Source organism: Nicotiana tomentosiformis, chromosome 5 (assembly GCF_000390325.3).
Source record: "Nicotiana tomentosiformis chromosome 5, ASM39032v3, whole genome shotgun sequence".
In the NCBI taxonomy this organism is placed as follows: domain Eukaryota; kingdom Viridiplantae; phylum Streptophyta; class Magnoliopsida; order Solanales; family Solanaceae; genus Nicotiana; species Nicotiana tomentosiformis.
This window is the reverse complement of record NC_090816.1, coordinates 9,311,710-9,333,157: the sequence shown is the minus strand read 5'-3', so window position 1 is coordinate 9,333,157 and position 21,448 is coordinate 9,311,710. Positions and strand designations below refer to the sequence as shown.

Genomic DNA, 21,448 nt, shown 5'->3' with positions numbered 1-21,448 from the left:
TTTTGTACAAGTGATGTAGTTTATTAGTGCAACTAAATTTGTATGTAGGTTTGGGTTTGAGTTGTAGCATGCTAGTACAGCTTTATTTTTGAATGATCAGGCATATAATACATTAGCTCTTATTGCTGGTTAGGCCGGATCGATGGCTCTATATGAATTAGGATTTTTTGATAATTCTGATCCTGTTTTTAATTCAATATGGGGACAGGGTATGTTCGGTATAAACTTCATTAATATTAATCCGGACTTAACTTGTTCCCCAACCACATGACTCCCTAAGTGTATAAAAGTTAAACTGTATATAGGGGCAGAGGAAAAGTGGAAGTTATGCGTTCGGCCGAACTCAGTAGTTTTGGTCTAAATTATGTATTTGTCTTAAGAGATTCATAGAATATGTAAAAATTACTAATTTAGAACCAGTAACTTAAAATATTTAACATACTGAACCCATAAACTTCAAATCTTGGCTCCGTCTCTTACCGTAAATATACTCCATTCTCCATGCACAAGAATTGTAAAATATTAAGGGACTAAGAGGTAGTTTGTAAGAAAAGGAAGCCCCATTTGTGTAAAGAACTTCCTTTCCCCGGCAACCAGCCAACCACCTTTGAAAAAAACTCAATCAAAGAATGTTTCAGTATTAGTTCTCTGAAAACTTCACTAACACAATCCTTTCCATTTTCTTCTTCCCCTTTCCATCACAATCCTTCTCAGCAGATTCCTCTTTTTCCTCAAGCCAAGAATCTTTCTCCTTCACAAGATTCTTTCTCATAAAAAACTTGGCTTTTATTAATGATGCCATTGTTCCATTTCTCTTCTCTTCACATCCCTCTCTTTCTTTCCCACTTTGTCCTTTTCATTTTTAGCACACCCTTTGAGAAATCTTGGAAAAATTCTGATAAAATCTTCCTCTTCTTCTTCTTCTTCTTCTATACATAAAATTTCATCACCCCTTCTTTTTGATATGTCTTCTTCAAGTGTTAACCATATATCTCAGCCTTGCATATATGGTAATGTTTTAAAGACTGGATTTTTTTGCTATTGAAATACTACCCTTTTGAGTATTTAGCTTGAAGTTTGGTTTAGTTATGTAAAAAAGTTGGCTTTTTATGGTTGATATTTTTGCGTACCCTTCTCCTTCTTGATATGTCTTCTGTCAACCATATATCTCAGCCTTTCATATTTGGTAATGTTTTAAAGACTTCAAACACTAAGCTTGTTTACAGTTGAAATTGTAGCCTTTTTAATGAAGCTTGGTTTAGTCATTACATATATGGCAATGTTTTAATGACTTCAAAGATTGATTTTTTGGCAATTGAAATAGTACCCTTTTGAGTATTTTTAATGAAGCTTGGTTTACTCATTGCATATATGGTAATGATTTAATGTATTCAAAGGCTTCTTTTTTTTTTTTATAATTTTTTTTTGCAGTTTAAATTGTACCCTTTTTGGGTATTTCTCATGAAGATTGGTTTAGTTATGTAAAAAAGATGGTTTTTTTTGGTTGATATTTATGTGGGGTTTATTTTCCAATTGAAATAGTACCTTTTTGAGTATTTTTCATGAAGCTTGGTTTAGTTATGTAAAAAAGTTGGCTTTTTGGTTGACATTTTTTGTGGAGTTCAAGCATTTGTAATAATACCCTTTTGAGTATTTAGTATGAAGCTTAGCTTAGTTATATAAAAAAAAGTTGGTTTTTTGGTTGATATTTTTGTGGGGTTTATTATGCAATTGAAATAGTACCCTTTTGGGTATTTTCATGAAGCTTAGTTTAGTTATATGTAAAAACAATGTGGCTCATTTGGTTCATATTTTTGAATATCCTTTGAGAATTTGGCATGAAGTTTGGTTTAGTTATGTAAAAAAGTTTTTTTATTATTTTTTTTTAAGCAGGTGATTTTGTTTCTTCAACTGCTGAGAGAAAGTCAAGATTTATGAAATGGCTGAGTAAACTTTTCAAGGGTGGAGGGTCAGGTAATAGGGGAATGCCAGGTGGACACCAACCACAGTTTCTTGGAGAGGAAAATAAGGTTTGGCGTGCTCCAGCAAGATCAATGGTGATTTTTTACTCTTCTTTTTTTGACACCATTTTTTTACTTAAATGTTTATGATAGACCTTATAATGTCTCTTTGTGATATCTGTAATATCAGGATATATTATTGATCTTGTAGGAAGCTTAATAAAAGGGAAGGGAAGCCTTGGGTAACGGTAAAGTTGTCTCCGTGTACCTATATGTCACGGGTTCGAGCCGTGGAAGCAATAAGTAATGCTTGTACTAGGATAGATTGTCTATATCACACCCCTTAGGGTATGACCCTTCCCTGAACTCTGCGCGAATGCGAGATGTGCACCGAGCTGACCCTTTTCTTTTTAGGGAAACTTAATAAAAGTGAAGAAGAGATTAAAGGGTGTATTTTTAGATGTGCCATCTGAATTCTGGTGCTTTAATTTGTTTCTATAATCATGATTCTGAGATGAAAATAATGACATAATTTTCTTAGAGGCTAAATTGTATTATAGGGAAAAGAATAAGCTCTTCATTAACCATGCTATTAAAAATGCTACTCTGTTTCTTTTTCAGGGGTATCAACCAAAGTCTCAACTACACTTTTCTGTTTCTCTTTCTTTCTTTCTTTCTTTCTTTCTTTTGGGGAGGGTGTTTGGCTTTAGTCTCCTAAAGAAGCTTGCTTTGTGCCCTTCTTAATAGGATTCTATATATTGTTAAAGATCTTAAAGAACTATTGCCAACTAGAATTTAAAGAAAAGACCTATTTTTTCAGCTGTACTACTTGTTCTAAGGACAGGAGTTTTGGTTGCCTTCAGAAGTTAGATGATTTGAATTCTTCCACTGATTACTCAAGTTAGACCATTGCTTTCAATTAGCTAAAAGGCAGTCCGGTGCACTAAGCTCCCGCTATGCGGGTTTGGGGAAGGGCCGGACCACAAGGGTCTATTGTAGGCAGTCTTATCCTGCATTTCTGCGAGAGGCTACCAGTTAAGGCTACCAATCATGCCTAGACTCCCCATTGTTTTCAATTAACTATCATCAAATAAATCATGACTACAAATTTCTCCTAAACTTAACCTTGTCATATTTCTTTCAATTGAATTCGGTATGTCCTTCAATTGTTTGTTTTCTCAAACATTTAAAATTTGATTAGGATGATCACTCTAGGACCGGTAAGGAGAAAGAGGAACTAGACCGTGCAGTTGCACTCTCTCTTGCAGAAGATTTGCAGAGACCAAAAGGTAATTATATTTTCATTCAGTTTTCCCAAGGGGAGCTTAGGGTTGACTGTTAAAGTTGCCTCCATGTGACAAGGAGGTCATGGATCCGTAGAAACAGCCTCTTGCAGAAATGCAGGGTAAGACTGCGTACAATAGACCCTTGTGGTCCAGCCCTTCCCCGGACCCCGCGCATAGCGGGAGCTTGGTGCACCGGGTGCCTTTCATTCAGTTTTCTCTTGCCTCTAGCATACCATTTTCAAAACTTTGATTTCATTTTTTTGAGGTTAGAGGATAAAATGTTTATGTTTATCAGGATACAAATGGAGGACTGATCAAGATGAAGATCTAGCAAGATCACTTCAAGATAACCCTAATTCATCCTCATATCCTCCATATCTTCCTCCTTATGCTCCTTCATATGCTCCTTGGGAATATAATCCCAATAGTTATAGGTAACTGGTTTTTGTTTCCAAAATTGTTGACATATCATATTATGCATTGTCTCATCTGAAAATTAAGTAGTTCTATTATTTCACGACGTGATCTGTACATATATGGATTGTTTATGTGTGTGCGCACACACTTTTCTTGATGATGAAAACTATGCCGGATTGTTATTTCTAGAGTAAGAGATAACTTATGTACACATATAAATATTTGCAGAAAATGTAGTGGCTGCTATAGGGATATTGTCTCTGGAAATTATTTGGGATGCATGGGAACTTTCTTTCATCCAGAATGTTTTCTTTGTCGCGCTTGTGGTGTTCCGATTACTGAATATGAGGTACATTCTTGTCCTTTCTGTTTCTGGTCATTTTTCCAATACTCAACCCCTCTGCTAAATATGAAAACAAAAAGTAAAACCATGGAAAATGCAGTTTTTATACAAACTGATTAGTCTCGAGTATTTTGACATGTTAGCTCATTGGTTTCGTTGATTCAAGTTTTCGTTGTCAGGGAATAATACATATCATAAGACATGTTTCAAGGAAATGACTCATCCCAAATGTGAAGTTTGCCATCAATTTGTAAGGACATACTTCTTCTCTATATGACTTTTTTTACTACCAATTTGTGAGCAGAGAAGGTATTGCAGATAACTAATGAAATTAAAATTTATTTGCAAACTAATGGGAAAAGGTGTATGTTTCTCACCTGGTTAGTCCCTCTGGTTATGACTGCCTACAATTCACATTGCAGATACCAACAAACGGAGCTGGCTTGATCGAGTACAGATGCCATCCATTTTGGTCTCAGAAATATTGCCCTTCACATGAGAACGATAACACCAAAAGGTGTTGTAGTTGTGAACGTCTAGAGGTACGGATGTATGCAGCTGAAATTAAAGATGTTGGATATTTACCTCTCATTCAACTCATATGCTTGTTGTTTATTTGCTTTTATCTTCTTGAAGTCGCGGAATGCAAGATATATGTCACTTGGAGATGGTCGCAGCTTATGCTTAGAGTGCATGGAATCTGCAATCATGGATACCGGGGACTGCCAACCACTTTACCATTCCATTAGAGATTATTATGAAGGCATGAATATGAAAATAGATCAGCAAGTTCCTATGCTACTTGTCGAAAGACAAGCCCTTAACGACGCCATTGAAGGGGAGAAGCATGTATGATGAATGATCTCTGCCTGTAGTTTTTCTGTCCTTTTGTCCGCAAAGATCACTAACTTGAAAACTCTTTTAGGGTATCCATCATATGCCTGAAACCCGAGGTCTATGCCTATCAGAAGAGCAGACAGTTACCAGTGTAAGATCTTCAGTTCACTTGAATAATTTTACATATTAGGCTCGCTTAAAACATGTGTTTACGATGTTCTGATGAAATGATACGTGTGATGACCCCAATTTTTTTAACAATTCAGATACTCAGGAGGCCAAGATTGGGTGGCCGTGGACTAGTAGGAATCAGAACACATCCTCAGAAACTAATTAGAAGATGTGAAGTTACAGCTATATTAGTAATATATGGCCTCCCAAGGTAACTCCTTTCTTCTCTTTGATTCCTGTAGTCGATCTGCATTCTTATATGAAAAGAAGTAGGATGTGCTTTGGCATGAAACTAAATTATTATCCATAGAATTTGAAGCAAAGACAAACTAAAGTTGATCTACATCTTAAAATGGATGGAACATATGTACTTTCTTTGCCTATTCCTGGATCTTTCTTGTGTCGAACTGTCGATAATACTGCATCATCAGTTAACAATTAAGATGCTTCATATAATGCTAAGGCAAATAGGCTTACCAAATCTTTGCTATATGCAGATTACTTACTGGTGCCATTCTTGCTCATGAACTGATGCATGCCTGGTTACGTCTTAAAGGTAAATTTTGATTCGTTCTTTCAACTTTGTCAGTCTGGAGCAGACTTCAATTTAAAGAGGCAGAAGACGACGACGACGACAACAACAACAACATACCTAGTGTAATTCCACATAGTGTGGTCTGGGGAGGGTAGTGTGTACGCAGATCTTACCCCTACCTTGTAGAGATAGAGAAGTTATTTTCAATAGACCCTCGGCTCAGGAAAGCATAAGCACAACAATAACGAAAAGAAAAAGAGCAAGAACAATAGTAAGAAGCCATGAAACAACAGCATTAATAGCAACAAGATAATAAGATGACTGAAATGAAAGAAACAATAGGTAGCATAGAACTAAGAACCTAATACTAACAAAATACGAGAATACGTACTAATACTACTGATATGAACAAGGAAAACACTAGGCTATAGCTTGATGTTTCATCATCAGAACTTCTGTAATTTGCAGGATACCGTGGTCTCAGCCCTGAGGTAGAGGAAGGAATCTGCCAAGTGCTTTCACACATGTGGCTTGAATCAGAGGTAATGCCTGCATCAAGAAATATGCCATCTACTTCAACTTCTTCATCCTCATCTACATGGTCATCGTCTAAGAAAGGCGGAAAATCACAAGCTGAGAATAAGTTGGGTGAATTTTTCATGCACCAGATAGCACATGATGCTTCTCCAGCATATGGTGGAGGATTTAGAGCTGCTTATGCAGCTGTCAATAAGTATGGTTTGCGAAGCACGTTAGATCACATTCGCCTCACAGGAAGTTTTCCTTTATGAATCATCATCGTATGCTCGAAGATGATTTCCAGAGATCATTGAAAGTTTAACCATGAGGAAATGAGTTGATCATGTTAAAGCTGGTTTAGCTACCCCTATTTTTTCTGGGGTCTTACCAGGGTATACTGATAGAATACAACTTGAATTCTATTAATAAGATTTTACACATTTTGCAATTAAAATGAGATATAGAAATTCTGTCTTGTATTTTAAAGGCAATAAAGATCAGATGCTTTGAATGATCCCATGAACATTCATTCCCTTACTTGATGACATTGTTAAACAAGTCTTTACTACTTTCTTTTCATCATCTATTCTGCAAATTATCCTCTTCAGATTTGTCAATGACAGAATGAGTGACCCCAACAGTTTTTCAATATTAAGTTCAGTAGAATAAGAAAAGTGAAATGATTTCTATTTTCATGGCAAATATATTTATTTCTTTTCTTTGGATTTGAAAATCTATATACAAGGAATGTAAGGAATTACAACAGCAGCAATAATAGGAACCTCATAAGAATAGAGTACATACAATAAAGGCTCAAAACCATTCCTGCTATCAGAGTTCAAATACATTCCTACTTTACAAGTCTAGCTATAAGCTCCAAGAAGCGCAAAAGTAAACTTTTGGAGCAGGGGTTGGAGTAGAGATATGTAGGTAAAAATCTACTAAAATGTCAACAAATATTAGATTTGAACCCATAATTTTAAGGCATAATACATAAACAGGCCCTCAAAACGAGGAACTGTTATGGCGAAGCGATGAGTATTGTTCTTTAGGTCGTTTTTTACGGGCTCGCAAAATTTTAGGGCTTTTTTCACTTATAGCCCGCGCCAGAAACTATTTACATTTGGTATCCGAAAAAGTATATAAAATTTGTATAATTTTTGTATATAACATGCAGAATGTATATATATATACAAAAAAATATAAAAAAATATAAATTTTTTCGGCTATTATTTTGAGAGCGGCTATACAGTGTCATTTTTCCAAAATTTTAGAAGATTCGGAGCCAATGACCCGAATTCATGCAGATGGCGTGGTCTATAGCGCACAAAAATCTAGGAATCCTGAATTCCTGTTTTATGGCCCTAAAACGCTAAAAATGAGGAATGGTCATGGCGAAACGATGACTATTGTTCATTAAGTCTTTTTATATGAGCCCGTAAAATTTTAGGAGATTCGAGATCAATCGCCCGATTTTATGCAGATGACGTAGACTATAGCACACGAAAATTTGGGAATCGTGTCCTGAATCCCTGTTTTATGGCCTTAAAATGCCAAAAAATGAGGAACGGTCATGACGAAGTGATGACTATTGTTCATCAGGTCATTTTTTATGGGCCCGCATAATTCTTGAAATTTTGGGAATCGTCTTCAATTCCTGTTTTATGGCCCTAAAACACTAAAAAGTAGGAACGATCAGTGCGAAGGGATGGCCATTGTTCATTAAGTCATTTTATGGGCCCGCAAAATTTTAGGATATGCGGGGACGGTCGCCCGAATTCATGCAGACGGCGTTGATTATAGCACACGAAAATATGAGAGTCGTCGTGAATTCCTATTTATGGCTCTAAAACGCCAAAAAATGAGAAACAGTCATGGCGAAGTGATCACTATTGTTATTTAGGTTTTAAATATGGCGGTGAAAATTATATATGCTTACAAGGACAACTTAACTCTGATTCGTGATGTTCAAACCAACTCGCGTGCACTTTGACTTACTCAACATACAACCTGTTACAACCCACGGGTCAAGGCCGACTCTAACGTTATAAGAGGTAAGGCTTATGCCTTAGGCCCCAAAATTTGGGGGGCCATTTATTAAAAATAATAGGTTTATATGTATTTTAAAAAATAATATTTAGTACTTTTAATACAAAAGTAGAGTTTTTAATATACAAGGAAAGAAAGCTCTTTATATATATATATATATATATATATATATATATATATACCAACTTGCTTAAAAATGAGTAGATGAATAGTTTTCCCAACGTTCCAATTTTTTACTTTTTACTCCTTCATCAGATAACATGTAAAATGTTTACTCTCCCTTTCTTAATTTGTTCAAGTCAATCTTTCGTTTTCCCAATCTCTTCATATTTCGAAAACCCCTACATATTTTTTATTTTCTCTTTAATATTCTTACCCATATTCTTTTTCCAAAATTTTATTAGTTTAAGTCTTCAACAATATTTTTAAGCTTCCAATAGTTTTATACTTCTATTGCTCTATAATATCTTATCTAAAATCAACAATATCTCAAGAAAGACTAAATAAGTTGGCTATAATATCAATGGAAAACGAATTATTAGAAAAAATTGATTATAAAAAAGATTATTAACAACTTTATATCTCAAAAAGCTAAAAGAATAGATTTCAAATAAAAATATATCTTATAACTTCCTTTTAAAAATTTAGGTCTCATATTAAATTTTGGCTTTAGCCCCACATATGCTTGAGCCGCCCCGGTAACGCGTACATCTACCTGCCTATTGTGGCTTGGACTGAAGCCATACAACCTCTATAGACTATTGTGGCTTCCACTGACTCGTCAACTGGAGTAGATACTAGGAATGTCTCACTAAGTTGTTCAGGTTCTAGCCCGAGGTTAATTGCAAAGTATGGAGTCACGTACGAAAATGTTGAACCTGGATCAATTATGGCACAAGCATTATGTGAGCAGACTAGAAGTATACCTGTAATAATTTCTGCAGATGCTTCTGCACTCTGACGATCAAGTGTAGCAAACAAATAGTGTTGTCCCCCTCCCTGAGTAACTCGATCTGCACCTCTGCATATCCCACTGCCCGGCCTGATTATGAGAACCACGAGTCTGAGGTGGTGCAACTGTAGTAGCTGAGGAATTAGAAGGACAAGTTGATCCACCACTGAAATTACGTCGCAACGTTGGGCAGTTGGCCTTTATATGACCAATGTCTCCGCAATGACAGCAACCATGAAACCCGAGCTTGCACTGACCTGAATGTTGCCGCTTACATGTTCCACAAAGACCTTGTTGTTGTGAATGTTGCTCAGTATGACTCTGGCTATGTGAGGATGATGTCCTAAAATTCTGATTATGGCGAGACTGGTTTCCATAACTCTGAGTACGTCTGAAGGAAGACCCACCACCTGACTGATGATTTGACTGAGCTAGTGCTAATGACTCCTTATAGGAGGAACCTCTTACACCTCCGCTGGATATACCATTAAACCTGTCCGATGTCCGGGCTTTCTTGTTATGCTCTTTTTCTTCTCTCCTTTGTTGTCTGTCTTTTTCTAAGTGCTTGGCGAATCCCACAACAGAGGAGAAAGCTATCATTCCTACCGCTGCAGCTGATGTCGGTTCCTTAATGTGGTAAGCCAAACCGCCAACAAACCTGCGAATCTTTGCTTTTTCTGTCTTAACCATGTGAGAAGCATGCTTAGCCAAACTTATGAATTCCATGTAGTACTCTTGCACGCTTTTATTCCCTTGCTTGAGTTGTTCGAACTCTGTAGCCTTAGCTTCCCTATCCTCTTCTAGTATAAAATTAGCCATGAATGCCTCTTCAAATTCTTTCCAAGTAGGTGGACCATCATCTTCATCTCTTTCCTTTTACCACATCTTAAACCAAGCGCCATCCACATCTCTAAGTTGGTAAGCAGCCAGCTCCACAGCTTCATCATCAAATGCCTTCATCGCTCGGAGGGATTTCTTGACACCCTCCGGCCACAACATTGGATCTTTATCAACTATAGTACCACGGAACAATGGAGGACTCAGCTTTAAAAATTCATTTACTCTTGAGAACTCAGAACTATTTTGTCTATTTGATTGAGGTGGAATCTCATCTCTTCTTTCGTTCTGGTTGGCCATGAAGGCTTTAAACATCTCCATAGCATTGTTGACAGTATTAAACATCTGACCCACCTCTGGAGATATAGCTGTTTGAGCCAGAGCTGCTGTTGGGGGCGACACTGGATTCTGAGGTACTGGCTCATCATGCTCCACCCCTTCTTCATGTTCAACCCGAGGTACTTAAACCCCTTTTGTGGATTTACCTTTTCTTTTTCCGAGTTGAAGCCTTCTTAGTTCTACCTTGAGCCACAATAGTAGCAATAGTTTCTTGAGTAGCATCCTGAGTGCCAATGTCAGAGTTGCGAGTACGAGCTATTTCTGCGAGTTTTGGAGAAACGAATATATTAGATAATTTCTTAGAGGTAGGCTCTACTGCACGATCTAAAGTATGAAAAAAAAATGAGACTTTTCCTAAATGCTTGTAGCCTCTTGTTTATAAGTATGGCGCGCTTCATACCCATAAACAAAACTCTACTAACACGGCTTCATAGACCCCTAGGACTCCATAAACCTGAGCTCTGATACCAAGTTTATCACGACCCATTTTCTGAACAAGCCGTGACCGGCAACTGATCACTAAACTTGACCGAGCGAACCATCTGCGCTTATCAAATCTATTATAACTTCAAACCTTACTTGCAACAAGGTACCTTAAATTAATTTAAATATCTAAAATAAACTAACTCCAAAACTTTATTGTAATAACCACTTAAATACTACTAAGTTATTATAAAAAACATATGAATCTTAACCCATCGATTGTGTCTATAAAACCTCTACTGATAAACTGACGCACTGCTCAGGACATGAGATTGTTTGGCTAGTTCTCCGAGTAAACAAAAAAATAACTAAATAAATATGACTCAAAGGAATACTCCACGAACAAAAGCGGAGCTCAGCAATAGTACTGGAAGAGAGGGAAGTCCTAACCTATAGCCTGCTCGCATGCAAAACCAGTTACTACGTTGTACCGCAAACCAACGTAGGTTCCCAAAAGAGAACGTCAGTATAATCCATTGTACTCAGTGAGTCTCAACGACAGAGGGCGACTTTAATAAAATATACATTACGAACAAAGATTATAAATGCATGGAAAAATATAAAACTTCTAAGAACAATTCTAAAATAATTGCATAATAGCAGTTTACGAATATTCTAAAAAAATCCTTTCTTTTTCTTTCTTATAAAAAAAATACTTCACTTTATACTTCGGGAGTTCCAACTATCCTGATTTATTTTTGTCTTAGTCACCGTGTGATCGCCATGCGTTCGATCCCAACCTGATCGAATAGGTCCAATCCACGAGGTGCCACTCGCTTCATGGTTCTCAGCGCTCATGTATCATACCTTAGCCTGGCTAAGTAAATTCTCAGCAACGAGACCCTCGACTCGTGTGCTCCCTACTTTGGCACAAGTAGTTTCAGGAAGTCAACACCTTGATCAGGACTCTCGGCCTGGACGATGACCCCTTCTCAGAATAGAGGATACTCCCAAAAATCTTTTCTTTCTAAAACTTCTTTTTGTGACTTTTCAAGTCGAAATATTTTATACATACTCATACCGGTATCCTTAAATGTAAAGCATGGCATAATAATGAAATAAACATTCAACAGTATTTCTAAAGATTCTTGCTTCTTCATGAATTTTTTTGTTCAACATGAAAATGGCATATAAGAGTTACACAAAAATCTGAAAATTTATGCACATATATTAGAATAAATCATCTAAACTTTAGCTAGAATAATTCTAAGCTAATAGGTACTCACTCACTCCAATTAAGTATATATTAACTCTTTTAAGCAATTAATCAAACATCTTGTATACGTATTTTTGTGAGTTAAACCACTTTAGTAAAGGGTTATATCAACCCACCTCAAAACTCCTTTGAGCCAATACGTAGACCTCAGTCCAATTTATACCCGTCAAATAATTGATTCTACAACAACCAATGCATTTTAATTAATTTTAAAGTTTCACACCTAAACATGGAACTTACTGTTGATACAGAGGAAGAACGGAATTAACTATTCAATTCTTACCTATTACTACTATAGTATAATTGACAATAGAGAATTTTATATACCTGAGTTCAAGAATAAGTGAGTTGTGAAGAACCTTAGAATTTTTCGTGCGTGAGAAATTTCTGGCGCCTCCGTTTCTTATAAGCCTTTTGTGTGTGTGAGAAAACAGAATGTTTTCTGTTTTCTTTAAGGCATTAAGCCTTTTCTTTTCCCTTCCAATACCCACTTTATGGGATTTAGTCACGTAACTCCCTTTTTGTTTTATTGCTTTCTCCTCCTCCTTTTTTGTGTTTTGATAGTATTTAACTATACTCATTGTTAAAAATTAATAATATTAAAATTATTAATATTTCTCAAATTGTATATCCAATTATTTATAAATAAAGAAATAACTCAAAAGTCAACTACAAGGGTTTAAATCTGTAATAGAAGTATAATTTAAGATTAAAAGAAGAAGAAAAATTAAATTCTATATTTAGCGTGTGTTGAAAGTTTTATAGATTCGAAGAGCGTAAGAAGCTTTTGAAGGAGCTATAAAACAAACATTTCAAAAGCTGGTGAGTCTCTCGGCATTTTTGCCCATGCAACTTGTCGAATCTTCTGCACTGCTATTAGTTATAGTAAAGATCATTTGGACATTTTGCAGGCAGAAGAGGGAAATATAACGCCCGTGAAAGAAGTAACGCCACCACAAATTCCTGAGGATCTTAAAACAGCAATAGTGGGAAAGTTCGCGCCCCAACTCATATCGTTTCCACCATATCTGATGACAGAGGTATGAGAATTAAGTGAAATTCTGTCAACAATTGTTGGTTTATTTCTTTTGTTGATTTTCTCATCTCTACTTACAGGTGAAGAGCCATGCTATGGTGGTGTACCCAACCCATGTCATCGATCGTGGAGCAGAATCAGTAACGAAGTCAGGAATTTCCTCAAGGATGTTTAAACTTAAAGAAGTGAAAATATTTTCCGACAAAGAGTGTTCAATATATGTTACATACCTCTAAAACCTAATATTTTACTTATATACACGGTATTATTTTCCGAAGCTTTAGGATATGTAGCTTCGCCCCTGGGAGCAGTGATTTGGTGTTGGTGACGTTACTTCCTTGTTGTGGTTCATACACAGCCTACCTTGTTATTGCACACGTTTTATGGAGATAATCCGGAGTCACTCTTTCATCTAGTCATAAACCATGCTAATTTACACTATTCAATTTCCGGTCTAAACTTTGACCTGTATTTTTGTTGTTGATTGGACTTAACAGATATGCATCATGTTGTGTGCGGACCATGGTCCCATTGTATCTGGTTCCCACAACTCCATTGTGACTGCTAGTTTATGACTGGAAAAGACCTGGTATCATGCTTAGTTTCTGGTATGTTGCCATCATTGACGGAATCAAGAATTTTATTAATAGGTGTCAAAATATAAAGGAAGTCAACATGTAGTATATATACATAAAAATTAATTTTTACATTGCTACATAGTGTAAGTTTTTGACGAAATGGTATCAATAACACCCTTCGCATAAGGCGGCACCAGCCACTGGTTGCAATTTTTGAGTGGCTTTTCTTTTGTAGCTGTGGGTTTATGTATCAATTAGAATTAGATTATAGATTAATGCGTCTCTGTAACAGGATTGCTGACGATTGGTCCCCGATTTGGTGGTGCTATCGATGATGCTGCCCGATATTTCAAGGATGCTTATGACAGGGTGAGCACTTATGATTAATGGGCATTATCTGAGCTATTTATTCGAATTGGCGCAATACATGCTAGCCTTTTTGAGAGCCCGGATGAATAAAACTTCTCGCATTTTCTGTACTTGCAGGGTCTTCCACCATATGAGTTTGTGTAAACTATATAGGTGTCATGGGGCGGGCCGGTCAAGGGTAGAGGAAAAGGGAACCGGCCGGTTCGGGTTATTTTTTATCGGGTTTATCGGTTCCGGGCTTTCTCGATGCAAAATTTAATTGGAACGGTTCCGGGTCTAATGGGTCGGGCTTATTTATTTTTTTATTTTTTTGTATTTTGTATAACAATCGTAAAATTATATTAAAATAAAGTAAAAATATAAAACATTAAAAACTAACGTATAAAAAGAATGTTTGAATAAACTTCAAAGGCTTTAAACGCCTTATATTTGAAAAATTCATTACGAATTTAAGATAATACAACAACAACAACCCAGTATAATCCCACTAGTGGGGTCTGGAGAGGGTAATGTGTACGCAGACCTTACCCCTACCCTAGGGTAGAGAGGTTGTTTCTGATAGACCCTCGACTTTCTCCCTCCAAGAACTCCCCACATTGCTCTTGGGTGACTCGAACTCACAACCTCTTGGTTGGAAATGGAGAGTGCTTACCACTAGAGCAACCCACTCTTGTCAAATATAACTTATAGTATGGATATGAAAAAAATATAACTTATAGTATAAATCTTATACTGGATACTAGAGTGTTAATAACTTGATATGTAAGGATCAAACTTCAAAGGCTTTCATAGTTTCATTTCAAATTTTCATTGCATAATAATACTTCAAATTAATCTAACAAATTAAAACATTAAGCTTAAATAAGTCTAATAATTTTAAAATAATACAAATTGTCTCACATCAACTTTAATACGAATTTCTAGACGACGCTCAAGACAACTCTCCATATGCCTCCTTAAACAGCATGTGCCCTCCCACTTTCAACGAAAATTTAAGACGCAACCACAATTCTTGCACTTTACTTTGTGAACTTCTTCATTTTCTTATACCACCTCAAAGTGTTTCCAAACAGATGAGCGCACTCTAGAAGCACCGAGCATGATTTAACTTGAACTGAGAATTTGGGTTTGAGAATCGAGAAATGAAGAAGAAGGGGGGTTTATTATAGTTTTTCAAAAGACTAAATTAGTAAATAATAAAAGTATTATTTTTGAAAAAAATGCCCAAAAAAGGCTATTCTTGCAAGTTAGCCGTTGGGCAACAGTCAAAATGGCAGTTGACCATTGCCAAACGGTCAACTTTATAAAAAAAATTAAGCAATAGCCATTGAACCGGTCCGGGCTGGTCTGGTTAACCGGTTCCCATGTGACTTGACCATAACGAGTCGTACCGGTCCGGTTAACCGGTACCAAAAAATTACCCGGTACAGTCTGGTCCTCGTCCCAACCCTACCCTACCCGACCCCCTTACTATTGTGAGTTGAAGAGTTTTTTTCAATTAAAGTGACAAACTTGAGTATGGATTATTTTATTTACACAGTCGCCACTTGGAATTGAGTTTTTGGGTGTTCCAAGTTACCTTTTATTTGAATCCCTAGTCAAAGGAAGGTTTGACTCTATTATTATTGATCTGCGAAAATAAAGTCCGGGTAAGGAATTTTATTGACCAGGGAGAAGGTGTAAGGCATTTCCCGAATTCCGTGGTACTAGCACAGTCGCTTTATTGACTATACTTGGCTTATATTATTTTTTTGGATAAACTATATTTTATTAGATTTCTATGTTTTACTTATCCACTTTTAATTATTTTAAAACAATTATAAAATTTATTTAAATAGCGGTGTCGCGCACTTGTTATTTTATACACATCGCAAATCACGCCACGTGAAATATACCCGTGATTTGCAACATGTTTATTTTAAAAAATTTTAAGTTGTGGTCAAGTCGCGTGAACGCACACTTGAGTTAGGGTTTACATATCATGACTATGCCACGGGAACCGTACCCATAGTCACGATGATTTATTATTAATCGCGTCTACAGCAAGCTACAAATGTTCATTCTAAACTAATTTGAGATTATTGTAAGGTCAAGGAGTTATGGATATAAAATTATCTTTGGAATAAATGTATAATTTTAGCTATTTGTGGTATTGATAAATTATCTAAATTTAGAAATATTTGCAACTATTCTATTTATGTGAGTTACTTTTTTTTGTTTTTTGTTTGTGGGGCTAACTTTTAACTACTCTCATAAACCTGGTGACTGAAAAGCAATCGGCCCAGTGGTATAAAATGGCCTAAATCCCTTTTCCTCAACCCAAAATCCTCCTTACATTATAATATTCTAAAATCAAACTTCTCTACCTAACGAAGCCTTTCAATATATCGTAATCTCAACCAAGCGATTAAAATTTCCCAAAAAAATATAAGTCAAGCTAAACGGTGTTTTAAAATAGCAATTTAAGAAGCAACTTTATGTTTTCTAACTAATACTTCAAAAACTTATCCTACATACACATATTTAGACATGGCTCATACATGAATAAAATAAATAAGCAAAGCAGGTTCAGTCACTACATAAGAAAAGAAGTTGAAATGAGATCAAACACATGATAAAGAAACATGGCATTCCAATAATAAACTAGCACTACCATCATAAGATCCAAAAGCAGTGAAAGCAAACAAATAAGATAGAGGTGGACCTTCAATAGCCGTAGCTTCAATTTAATTAATAAACTTTCCAGCTTGGTTTACACATCGAGCAAATAGTTATTCCGAAAATGCTAAGACGTCGAAATCGCTATCGGAGCTCAAACAGTAAACCGGCAGCACCAAAACCTCGAACGCGACCTCAAGTTTTAAACTTTTATACCTTTTATAACTCGACCAAAACGAGGAGACAAAATCGGAATCTTACTGGTTTTTAAGTTTGTTTTGCTGTGAATTTTTAGCTGATTTCGGGTGGTGTTTTGAAATGATTTTGGAGCTGAATTTGCTGTATTACTTAGCTGATTTCAGTTGGTTTTTGGCTCATTTTGGGGGTGGATTCGAGCTTATTTTACAGCTGATTCGGAGTTATTTTTGGGGCTGATTCGGGCAGTTTCTGGGCTATTTTTTGTGCGAGTTTGGCAGAGATTTATTGCTGGTTTTTGACTGTTGATGGGTGACATTTTTTGGACCGTTTTCAGCTCGTTTTTGAGTTATTTTGAGGGAGTTTTGGGGCTGACTTTGCTGATTTTTGTTGCTTTTTGGCTATTTTTACTAGGTAAAAGGGCTACTTTCTTGCTGATTTTCATGGCCTCCTTTGGCTAATGTTTTTTTCCAGCAACTATATAGAGGGTTTTGTTTTATAAGAGAGATGAAGGAAAGTGAATGAATATTGTGTGTGTCCGTGAAGGAAATGGGGATATGGGAATTGTGAGTGGGGGACAAGGAGTGTGGGACACGAGCGAGGGACAAAGAATGGAGGACATGAGTGGGGGACAAGGAATGGGGGACATGAGTGGGGGAATGAGTGAAAAAGTGGAGTGGAGACACGTGTAGGGATAATGGGAGCGGGAATGATTGAGTGGGAAGTGAGGTATTGGTGAGATGAGTGAAAAATAATTCAAGAATGGTCAAAAATTAGGTGCTCACATCATGCCCCTCTTTTCTTGAAAACATGAAGAGTTTTTAGGGAAAGACAAGGTGAGCTGTATGACTAATTTTTTGACCAAACCGTTATTCAAAAGGAAAAAAAATAAAAGGTAGGGTGCAACTGAGTCCTGATTTGGACATCCTATATATCTCGGGTTATAGGGAAATCAGGTCGTGTGTAGTTCAAGAAAAATGATGGAAAGAGTCGAGTGAGGTACCGTCGAGGCTCCGGTCCGTGGTGCTGCTATTACGTCAAAATCAAAATCAAAATAAAAAAGAAACTAAACAAGCATATCATCTATGAGTTACAAGATTTCTATCTATAAGTCTTCTGAAACTTGATCTTGAATCTTGAATGGAGAATCATGCAGAATTTTGATTTGAACCTTGATGCTTGCTAGCTGAAGGTGTTAGTTCATTCTTCTACGGCTTCTTCTGATCAAAACGGGAAAGCTCGTAACTTCAGTCATGTCTTGAGCAGTCCATATCCTTTCAATCTGCTTCTGTATTTGGATCTACTTCTTTTCCTTTGCTTTTCTTTATTTTGGATTAAGAATTCTTTTTTTGGTCATCTCGAACCCAGAGCCTCGAGATAAAACCTGCTCAAACACTAAAAGAAACAAACGAACGAAATTTTTCTTCCCTAGTTTTCACTAGGAATATTTCGTGAGTTATTGTAATAAAATTCTAAACTACTTCTTTATTAAAAGCGCTAAAGTGGGCGAAGAGAACTTCTACCCAAAAATATAAGCTGGATCCCCTAGGTGAAAAGGTTCTACCTAAGTTAAGCTATGTAAAACAAGTCTGGGCGAAGAGTACTTCTACCCAGAAATATGAGCTGGATCTCCCTAGGCGAAAAGATTTTACCTGAGTTAAGATACGTAGAGCGAAGAGTACTTCTACCCGGCACTATGAGTTGGATCCCCCTAGGCGAAAAGGTTCTACCTGGGTTAAGGTACGTAAAACAACCTGAGCGAAGAGTATTTCTACCCGGTAAAATGAGTTGGATCCCCCTACGAGAAAAGGTTTTACCTGGGTTAAGCTACATAAAACATCCTAAGCTAAGAGTACTTCTACCCGGAACTATGAGCTAGATCCCCCCTAGGCGAATAGGTTCTACTTGGTTAAGCTACGTAAAACATCATGAGCGAAGAGTACTTCTACCCGGAACTATGAGCTGGATCCCCCAAGCAAAACGGTTCTACCTGGGTTAAGATACGTAAAACATCCTGAGTGAAAAGTACTTCTACCCAGAACTATGAGCTGGACCCCCTAGGCGAAAAGTTTCTACCTGGGTTAAGCTACGTAAAACAAACTTGAGCGAATAGTACTTCTACTCAGAACTATGAGCTGGATCCCCCTAGGCGAAAAGGTTCTACCTGGGTTAAGCTACGAAAATGATCTGTATGAACAATAGTGATGCATGCTGAAAATAAAAGAAAATAGTGATTTTGCGGAAACTTGCCTTTGGTGACATTCGCCCTTTAAGAATCGACATTCTCCACTGCTTTGTTCCTGCTTCAAAACAAAAAAAAATTGTGAGTTTTAAAAGTGGTAGTCGGTGTGTGGCCTTGATGTCTTTGGGAGCTTGGATTTGTGCCCATCTTCTTATGATGATGATTTCAACCTGCCACTAGATATTTCCTGAATACCACTTGTATTTCTGGCTCCGAAGAGCCTTTGACTTTTCAAACTTATACATGACGGCTGGTTGCGTGGTACTTAACCTTTTCAACTTTATTTTGCCTTTGTAGCATTTCACTTTCGACTTCTTTCTCCCAAAACTTTCAATTTTAGAGCATTGGGGAACCTTTGGCTTTTCAAACTTTGCCAAAACAGTTAGCTACTTGGGACTTAACCTTTTCAACTTTATTTTGCCCTTGTAGGCACTTTCGGTTTGATTTCCACCTTTCGAGAGTTTTTTATTTCAAAGCATCATCCAACATGGCCATTCGGGGTTGACTTAATGCCCTTGCTGAGGCTGGGTGCCTTTTGAATATTAGCTTGTATCAAACAAAAACCTTGTAAATCAGTCTTGCCATCCCTTCTTCGCCTTAGTTTTGGAACAGAGTTAGACCGAAAGGGATTCAAAGAACAACAAACAATGGAATGGATAATGAATATAGACAAGAGGTATCCCTTTCGGGGAAAGAAAAGAAGGACTTATCTGGAGTACATGCGGACTTCAATGAACATGACATGCCTTTTGGACTGGATGCCTCATCTGTGTAAATCTTTCGACACTGAGAAATTCATCACAACTTTTACCTCGAAATCGAGAAACCTTTCCCAGGACTGTGTCAATGCCAATGGCTGTGAGGATCCTTTTTTTGATCAGTGGTGCCCTTTGTGGGTTTTCACTAGTTGACCTCTCTCTTCTCACCATCGCCTTATAGTGCTCCTTGCGAGTTTTCACTAAAAAGACTCTCTCGTTTTAGTTTCTTTACTTACCATTGCCTTACGGTGCCCATGAGGATTTTCACCAATAAGACTCTCTCATTTTATTTCTCTCATTTTGGTTGCACCAGATCCAAGTGACTGTATCCTCCAATTTTGAACATTCCCGTTGATTGATCGGAATGACTTTAAAAGAATTTATATAAAAAGGATTTGTATTGAATTACAACTTTGGAACCTCTCAGGCGAGACCATCACCGAACCATTGTAACATCTGCCCCAATTTTAACTTTTGGGGGAATGTGCATTTTTATTTTGGTACGACTGAACCCTAGAGAGAGGTTGTCTACGTATCCTTTCCGAATCAAGTCGAACACAGTTCAATGTAACTTTGTTTTTGGTTTTCGTTTGTTTTCCTTCTGTTTTGTTTTCTCTTTCTTTTTCCTCTTTTTTTTCTTTTTTTTGTCTTTTTTTTTTGTTTTACTTTTTCATTCATTTTTTTCCAATAATAACTTCCAATTTCCAAAGAGGGTAATCAAAGAAAAGGAAACATGCTCAAACGGTTTGCAAAGAGTTTATAGTACTTGGATAGTGAGAAAGAAAGTCTTCTTCATCCCAACCGAAGAACGTTAATGTTATATAGAGGATCAAACATAGTACCTTTTGACTACACCTGCGTTGACACTTGTTACAGGGACATTTTCTTTGATGTTTTCCAAGTACAACGCTCTCTTTTGGCAGTACTCTCGTTACAATATATGGACCTTTCCAATCTATAACCAATTTTTCTTTAGTTGTTCCGATTCTTTATTTTATTTTCTTAAACTTATCTTCATTGCATTCTGATTTTTAATTCATTATTTCAAAGTCTAACAGCATTTTAGGATCTGGGCCTGAAATCCGCAAGCATGTCATGTCATTAAAATCTGCATTTAACATAACTAAAAAGAGAAAGAAAAGTGACAAGATTAAGAAAAGAGACATTCTTGGATAATGAAATATTAATTTCATTTGACTTTTTATTTTATTTTTTAATTTTAAAGATATAAGGGTTTACAGCGGAAAGTAAGACAACTAAGTTAAACATTTGGATCACACCCTGAAATAATCCGAACACGGAAAGGATAGCAAGACCAGCTACTGAGACTCCGGTCTGATAGGGAACTTTCAGGTTTGGCGACCATTTTTTTGGCTTTTCTTCTGTCTCGGCAATAGCTGCACTGGCCTTCAGCGCCGGATCAAATTCCTTATCTTCACAAATCATTCTGACTAGTGACCCAGTGTTGTGAGAAGGAAAGGGATTGTTTGTCACATCATGAGCCTCCTCGTCCTGAAGAACTACTGCCTTGACCTTGATGAGGTCTTTCACTACTCTTTTGAGAGTCCAACAATCTTCAGTATCATGTCTTACTGCTTCGGAGTGGTATTTATATCTAGCATCAGCTCGGTGCGAAGGGAACTCAAGGTTTGGCCAGTTCGGGGCCA

At 36.8% G+C, this 21,448-nt stretch overlaps 2 protein-coding genes and 1 long non-coding RNA gene across 4 annotated transcripts; 1 reads left to right on the top strand and 2 right to left on the bottom strand.

Moving 5' to 3' along the window:
* The first annotated feature begins 644 nt into the window (after positions 1 to 644).
* Positions 645 to 6,586, top strand: LOC104085212 (protein DA1-related 2-like). Of its 2 annotated transcripts, none has more exons than XM_009589200.4 (12): positions 645 to 1,010; positions 1,894 to 2,057; positions 3,163 to 3,250; positions 3,543 to 3,681; positions 3,893 to 4,013; positions 4,174 to 4,257; positions 4,430 to 4,549; positions 4,644 to 4,856; positions 4,933 to 4,995; positions 5,111 to 5,226; positions 5,513 to 5,571; positions 6,019 to 6,586. In XM_009589200.4, the coding sequence occupies exons 1-12, from the start codon at positions 965 to 967 to the stop codon at positions 6,339 to 6,341; spliced, it is 1,536 nt and encodes a 511-aa protein (XP_009587495.1). In that variant the 5' UTR covers positions 645 to 964; the 3' UTR covers positions 6,342 to 6,586. The 2 variants fall into 2 exon arrangements, with proteins under 2 accessions (XP_009587495.1, XP_033509060.1); XM_033653169.2 differs by lacking the exon at positions 645 to 1,010 and adding an exon at positions 2,782 to 2,995 and having other exon boundaries at positions 1,958 to 2,057.
* Positions 3,736 to 4,498, bottom strand: LOC117273953 (uncharacterized). Its single transcript, XR_004503988.2, has 2 exons — positions 4,385 to 4,498; positions 3,736 to 4,064 (listed from the first exon to the last, which is right to left on the bottom strand). It is a non-coding gene; the product is annotated as an uncharacterized lncRNA (long non-coding RNA).
* A 1,726-nt stretch (positions 6,587 to 8,312) lies between the features above and the next one.
* Positions 8,313 to 12,463, bottom strand: LOC104085213 (uncharacterized). The gene is made up of 2 exons (XM_009589202.4): positions 12,273 to 12,463; positions 8,313 to 10,507 (listed from the first exon to the last, which is right to left on the bottom strand). The coding sequence occupies exon 2, from the start codon at positions 9,887 to 9,889 to the stop codon at positions 9,083 to 9,085; it is 807 nt and encodes a 268-aa protein (XP_009587497.1). The 5' UTR covers positions 9,890 to 10,507; positions 12,273 to 12,463; the 3' UTR covers positions 8,313 to 9,082.
* Between the last annotated feature and the right edge of the window lie 8,985 nt (positions 12,464 to 21,448).